Source organism: Cynara cardunculus (genome assembly GCF_001531365.2).
Source record: "Cynara cardunculus var. scolymus isolate 2C chromosome LG 6, CcrdV1, whole genome shotgun sequence".
Taxonomy (NCBI): Eukaryota; Viridiplantae; Streptophyta; class Magnoliopsida; order Asterales; family Asteraceae; genus Cynara; species Cynara cardunculus.
Window position 1 is genome coordinate 10,521,540 of NC_037533.1, and position 7,274 is coordinate 10,528,813.

General features: G+C 35.3%; 1 protein-coding gene across 1 annotated transcript; it reads right to left on the bottom strand.

Moving 5' to 3' along the window:
• LOC112514331 (immune-associated nucleotide-binding protein 9-like) lies at nt 1–6,973 on the bottom strand. Its single transcript, XM_025120747.1, has 6 exons — nt 6,828–6,973; nt 6,154–6,402; nt 5,622–5,896; nt 2,893–3,057; nt 2,354–2,488; nt 1–373 (listed from the first exon to the last, which is right to left on the bottom strand). The coding sequence occupies exons 2-6, from the start codon at nt 6,386–6,388 to the stop codon at nt 161–163; spliced, it is 1,023 nt and encodes a 340-aa protein (XP_024976515.1). The 5' UTR covers nt 6,389–6,402; nt 6,828–6,973; the 3' UTR covers nt 1–160.
• Between the last annotated feature and the right edge of the window lie 301 nt (nt 6,974–7,274).

Genomic DNA, 7,274 nt, shown 5'->3' on the forward strand with positions numbered 1-7,274 from the left:
ACCAAGAAAATTCCACAGGTAGATTGTAGAATTAGATCATATATACAACCTTAAAGCAAATCCAAGTGCATAAGAACATATCGATGAAAGGACGTTGTGGTTATCCCGCAGTTGTGAAGAAAAATATAATACATGTTTGTTTGCGGAGCGGAGAAAAGAATCACAAAATAGCACACTTACCACTTTCCGCTCTCTTTCGGAGCTCCTCTGTCTCCCTCTGGGCTCTCTCTAGATTCTCTCTCAGCTGACGGATCTCATCGTTCGACTGCTTTTGAGCAGCCTGGGCCATCTCTTCAGACTTCAACCGTGCAATCTGCTCTTCCGCCAATTGTTTTTCAAGTCTTGAAGTTGTTTCCTTGAGCCTCGACTCCACCTTTAGATCAATAATACCACCACCAACAATTTAAGAACAATGCAAATTTTAAATTTAAACTAAAATCATACAAACGAAAATCTCTAACAACTCTTTCAAAATATTTATTCACTGAAAGGTGTCTAGTAACTCCCTTCAATTACTTGCTATTTTAGGATGGCCTAAAGCCAATACAAGTTGCAGCTGCAAGAGGTAACCGGGGTGCTGTTGAGATTCTTTTTCCTTTATCATCTCCTGTGGAAAGCGTTTCAGATTGGAGTGTAGATGGTATCATTGAATATATGCAATCTGAAGTTGCCAAGGAACAGGTACTTACTCGAATCTGGTTCTGCTTTGGGCATCTATCAGATTATATTTAGAGTGGTTGTAATTCTATATGTGGTAGCATTCAACTTCAAAAATTATATGTAATTTAATTCTACTCGTTATCGAGCAAATTATTGCTTATGTGTGCTTAGTGCAATATGGTTATTTTTCCAATGAAGATGTATAGTTACATTGAGGTCTTTTTAGTTATAATAAATAAGCCCATGCAATGCATGAATAATCATCAACAGAAGTAATGAAGTATTCTAACTAAGGACTCCATAGGACAAGTGCCAATACATCATGATGAACTAACTTTTAGATGATTGACACAATAAGAAATCCTAGGACAGCGTGAATCACATGCTGCACGGCTTATAAATGCAAGCTAAAGGGGCCATTTACGAAACGCTTACCTGGTACGCTTACCAAGTCACTTATCGGATGAATATGGCAAGGACCGAGAATCTTATCCGGTAAGACCCATGGCAATGAACGAAAGTCTTACCCGGTAATGAGGGTGATGAACTCTTACCCGGTTAGCGCTTACTAGGTAAATTGTTGCATACGTTGCGTTTTGGTGGACTAGAATCTCACCCGGTTAGATAAGTGAGAGTTGTTAAGTCATATGCCAGCTTTTCAATAAGCTTCAAAGGTGTTTTTCACTTTTTCCTTATTATGCCACTTATGTTAGAATTAAGTAATTTTACATTGTCATCTAACTTATCAGCTAGTTTTACCAAACATGACTAATTTATTACCTAACAGGTATCTTATCAATTAACAGATTCTTTGCCCTAGAACTACCACTATGGTCTCAAAATTCCCAACTGAACTTGACAGCCCCAATTCTTTCAATTTAATTTACAGAATGAGCCATTTTGTTTTCAAAACAACTTCATATATGAGAAATAAACTTCAAAACTATACTTTAAATGAGGTGGAAAATTAGGTGTAAACTTGAAACTGTACTCTCTCAAGTCACAAGTTACACAAAACGCCATTTCCTCTACAATTACCATGGTTTCCGGTTTTCACACGTGCTCTACACCCCCCCCCCGGGGGGGCCAACCTCATTAGAGTCATGTTATACATTTGACTCCCATTTTTCTTCCTTCATTTTAAAAACTCAATCCCTGGTAGTTTCTGAATTTAAAAAGATTGACATTATGTTTTCCCTTTTTTAGCTCAGTGGTTGTCTAATATAGTATCAGTCTTTTAAGATAAAAAGTAACCTATTGTCATCCAGAGGTCAAATATGGACTTGTGTTTTGGTATGCTGGTGGTTCTCTATTAATAAAAGCACGATGTCAGACACATTGTGTTCTCGAAACATTTTTTTTACAATGGAAAGAAAAGGACAGAAAAGAAAAGAGAGGGAAATGAGGAGAAAACAAAAAAGGCATGTGTTCTAGAAACATTTTAGATGGGAAAGGGAAGAGGGAAAATAAATGAGAAGTTTTCTGCCAAAACTTTCCTCCCAAATGTGGAAAGAAAGGAAATGAAAGAAAAGAAATGGTACCCCTTGGACACAAATAAAAACATTTTTTATTTTCCTTTCAATTCTTTCCCTCCCTTCTTTTCTTTTCTTTTCTTCCCAAATTCAAGAACAGTGTTAGTTGATTTCCAATAAATATGCAGGCCAGCCCAAAATTAAAATGGCAGTAAGAATACCATTTCAGTGATTCGCTTAAGCTGCTCTTCATATGATCTATTCATCTTCTCTGTCAGATAGGATATCTCCTGTTTGCTATACCCCTGCAGAGCTTGAACTTGTTCTGTTTGTTCATGAAGCTTCATAGTCCCTCTCTGCCAAGTACATATATATATATATATAGTTGGTCTCATTCTTAGGTAAAAATAAGAGAAGATCACCAAACTAGCCATTTTTGGGCCAAAAAATCCAAGAAATAGCCATTCTTTAAAACAATATCAAGAAATAGCCAAGAATTCCGCATATTTTTGCTCCACCTTTTCTAATTCTTTGAGTCAAATGGGGGAGCATATCTCAGCCCTGAAAAGGAGATAATGCTTTCTGGGTCATATTTTGAAGGGGATTTGCGGAGCCAATTTGCATATTTACCGGGTATTTCGTGATAATGTTTAAAAAATGGGCTATTTGGAGAATTGTTTTAGACAAAATTGACTAGTTTGGTTATTTTCTCAAAAAATAAACATGCGACAACATGATAATCAAGAATAACGAGTTTCACCTTCAATTCACTAAAAATCTCATCAGTATATGGCTTGCCATTGTTCTTTGTTAATACCATGTTGACAAGAGAGAGGAGCTCATGCACTTGATTTTCTTTCTTCCTTTGATCTTTTGTCCTATTATCAAAAATGACACATCTATCCCCACACATGCTAAGGGTTTCCTGAACCAATAATCAAATATCAATTTGGCAATCATTTCAAGATTGAATATCAAGATATGCAAGATAGAAGGAAACACCAGCTAGTTCTGATGGTGCCAAATGCTGTGAAAAGGAAAACATGTAAATAATACCATCATCCATTTCCAAAAATATCCAATACTTACAGAGACAAATAAGTAACATGGAAATATATGGAAATATCCCATTTCCATATATTTTGATTGCAAGAGATTAACAACGCAAATTTCAGAAGATAATGCAGCAGTATGAATTGCCCTTTAAATATCATCCAAGTGCATTATCACCATTTACGACATTATCTGAATAGAGAAGGAATGACTCAAATGAACACAAACACAGGTATTATCATTAAAAATGCAAGATAAAAACCAACCCAAACATACCCAAAAAAATCCCACTCGGAAGTAGGGTCCTACGCAGACCTCACCTCCACCCCTAGGGGTACAAAGGTTGTTTCCATTAAAACCCCCCTTGCAAAAGATTTAGATGACACTTGATAGATTTAGATGGAAAGCTTGAGACATTAGAAAGAAAAAAATACAAAAAACAGCATGCGGAGGTTCAAAGAAAAAAATACAAAAAACAGCACGCGGAGGTTCAAATAAAAAAAATATGCAGGGTCCAAATATTGTCTCCACCCACATGATGCAATAACGAGAAAAGTTCATTAGGAATGAAAGATGAAGACGTTAAAATAGGCAAAAACAAGGCTTCTATCACAACTATATCAGGTGATAGGTAGATGAAAACAAACAGAAATTACAAGAGGTGAAACCCCTAGGACTATGGCACATGAATAACATCTTTCCACACACCTATTCCAAGGAACACTCCTCAATGAACATATATCCCAAACTAGTTAAATTAATTATAAAGAGGTGAGATCAATTTAAAAAAAAATAAGAAATACAGTATAAATGCACTTTTGATATACAACAGACTCAGCACACAGTAAAAATCATTGCTCCAGCAATACAAAGGTGAACATAATCAACTTTTTTTCATGGAATAGATCTCCTAATCATGAATATACTACACCTGAGAACAACCAAAACACCCATTAAGCCTTGAAGCAGTGAAGAGAACAACCAGAATGCAAAATTTTGACTGTAAATGCCCAATGTTAACTCACATGTTCCTTCCCTTGCAAAAAGAGATTGCAAAAATTGGGTACCATGCCAAAAAAGTGTGAGCATAGCATCATACATGATGTTATGTTACCAAAAATGTTGAAGACATGTATTTTATATGTTCTTGAGAATGTACACAAGAGAGTTATATAGGTCATATCGTTCTAGATAAGATTATTGGTGCAAGTATGTAGTTTATTAACAAAATATAAGAGTGCTAAGGAGAGAATCTCTTGAGAGAGTATATATGCTGGAAGGCATTAGGACAGTGAAAACTAAAGCCAGGTAACTTTTGTAGCATAATCTGTATGAAAAAGAACTAGGAAGAGAAGGTTGGTGATTGCAAGTATAAACAAGGAATAGGATTGTAGATATAGGAGATCTTATTGAAAGATGTATTTATCACTAATATTTAGTGACTTTTAAAACAAACACGATAAGGGGTGACGCATGGCCAAGGCCGCCAACACAACTTTGACTTGATGAAACTAATTGTAATAACCAGTCCCACAGGATGGAAGATTAGATTGAGCTCCCTTATAAGACCAAAGCAGCATGTTGGCCCAATAACCTCCAAATCAACTTAAAACCATGGTGGAAGTTATTGGTAGTGAAGATTAGATTGAGCTCCTTATAAGCTCAAAGTTTTGGGCTATCAATGACTTCCACTATGGTTTTAAGTTGAATTGGAGGTTATTGGGCCAACATGTTGCTTTGGGCTTGTGGCATTACACTAACATCACAAGAGACCATCCAGGACATGAGATTACCCAAGAAACACACATTTTATGGACTTGGGATATAGTTTAGGAAGAACTGGCATAATTTCATGAGCAAAGGGAACACATACATAGATTTCTGATGAAGCAAAAACAAATAAGAAATGATACAACATGGTATATTGCTAACCTATCTGTACAAGATAGTGAACACTGGTGGAATTATTCTAAGTCATGACTCATCAAGGAACTGAATGTGAACTGCAGAAAGGCACGAGAAGTGGGAAAAGAATAGTACTAGTTTAGTAATCTGATTAATAGACAAGCTTTTCAAGAAATATGGACAAATGTAATAATGTTGTAACGGTAAATCAGGACAAATGTCGGTTAAACCAACACATTGATACGTAAAGAGAAATGTTGGCACATTCATACAAACTACATGGGTTCCAAATGCAGAGTCACATAGAAGGTTGTGCCCATATGGAAATTTTTTATGATATCATTTACTTGAGAATAGCATAGTAGTTTAGAAGGCAAGTTGCAAGTTCTCTTTTTCTTGGCTTGTGTGAGGCTATGTAAGAGTATATGAGCACATAACACCAAATCTGTGAAAGCATTTCCAAGATTTAACAAAATAAGTAAGTCTACAAATAAAGAAAGCATTGCATAAGAATGTGTTGGCATGCTCCACCTTTAAGGGCACAGGACAGTCTCCTAAGAAATCTTCCAAAGTCTGCTCATTCTCTTCAAGTTCATCCCCACCAGTAAAAACCACTATCATATAATCATTAATTTTGTTCCCAAACAAAACCCTCAAGCTACTTATTGCAGATTCTTCTTCTTTTGAAAACCGATTTCGGACTGAGAGGACAACAAGAACAGCATGTATACCCTCCCTGGCCATATTGATGCATTTAACAATCTCCTTCCCAATGAATTCAGTATCAACGGAAGAATCAAACAATCCTGCCATTGTGTTAGGGTTAGCTGTCTGATAACAAACATAAATAACTAAAGACTGAAGAAAATTATGTCATATGCCATATTTTCCTGCATGTATATATTTCAACTATCCATAGGTTCTTTAACTTCTGAATGCTCCTTGTTTTTTAGATACATTGCAAAATGACCGAATTTCCATATATTTTAGGAAGCAACAGATCAACAAAATGAAAACCTGCCTACCGTCCCATCCTATGTTTTACTTTGGCTAATGTTGATACCTGGAGTATCTATCACATTAAGCATCTGGCCATCTTTCAGCACAGTTGTTCTCAGCTCTGAAGTACTAGTTACACCAGCTGAGCTAGCCTTTGATAGGAATTCCTTCGTTCCAAGGATACTATTCCCAGTTGCACTTTTACCATTACCTGTCCTTCCAACCAAAACAAGAGTTCTAAGTCCATTCAAAGGAGCAGCAAACTCCCAATCATCATCGATTGAACTTCCCCCCATCATATGACAGTGAATATCTAGAAGAGAATTTCAAAATCAGTGAGAAGTCCACCCTTACAAACCAACAGAAGAGTGTTGATAAGTATGGTCTGAAAGCATAATATTAAATAGAAAGCAGTTGATCGATACACATTAGCTGCCTTATGAATCGTCATATTACAAAAAGAAGGTGCAAACAAATCAACTAGATAGCAAATGATTTGATGTCAAAGAAATGAACGAAATTTCAAAAGACTGATATTAAAAAACAGATAACAAGTTTAAATCTAAAGTCGCGTGGCAGAAATACAAAACAACCACCCAAAGACGATCAAAATCGCAAAAACAAGTCAATCCTCGATAATCAGGATGATCAATAATTCTATGACCTTGACTGAGCAAATGAATATTGAAGTACTGAATTATAAACATGCAATCCAAAGATACAACAAGAAATCAGTACCTTGGGAGGTAATATTTCTAGGGTTTTAAGTTGAATCGAAGAAGATGAACAATCAAATTATGATCCAATAGGTGCTACAATTTATGTACTTCGATAAGACGTCAAGAATCGCGTGGTTGGTCAAACACAACTTATAGCATATCCGATAGAACGGTGAAAACGAAAATTTTGTATATTTTAAGCGATTTTTTCTCAATTGTTTTCCGAATTGAGAAAATGGGGGCAGAACATAAAAACATTGAATTAAATCTTAATTTCTTGTTGTTTTCATTAATGAAATTGATTTTTTTTTAAACATTAAATTTATAATCAATTTCGCTCATTAATGAAACTGATTATATTATTATTTTGATAAAATTTGTTTAAATGGAAAAAGTTAAAAAAACAATAATTTTTTTATTTTAAATGATCAAGTCTTTAAACATTTTTTTATATACTAGAAAGATA

Excerpts from the sequence above, each read along its gene's own strand:
- LOC112514331 (XM_025120747.1), bottom strand. The coding sequence starts at position 6,388 with ATGATGGGGGGAAGTTCAATCGATGATGATTGGGAGTTTGCTGCTCCT. Across the intron at positions 5,897-6,153 it reads TAATGTGATAGATACTCCAG|GATTGTTTGATTCTTCCGTT; the intron begins GTATCAACATTA and ends ACACAATGGCAG. Across the intron at positions 374-2,353 it reads TTAAGCGAATCACTGAAATG|GTGGAGTCGAGGCTCAAGGA; the intron begins GTATTCTTACTG and ends ATTGATCTAAAG.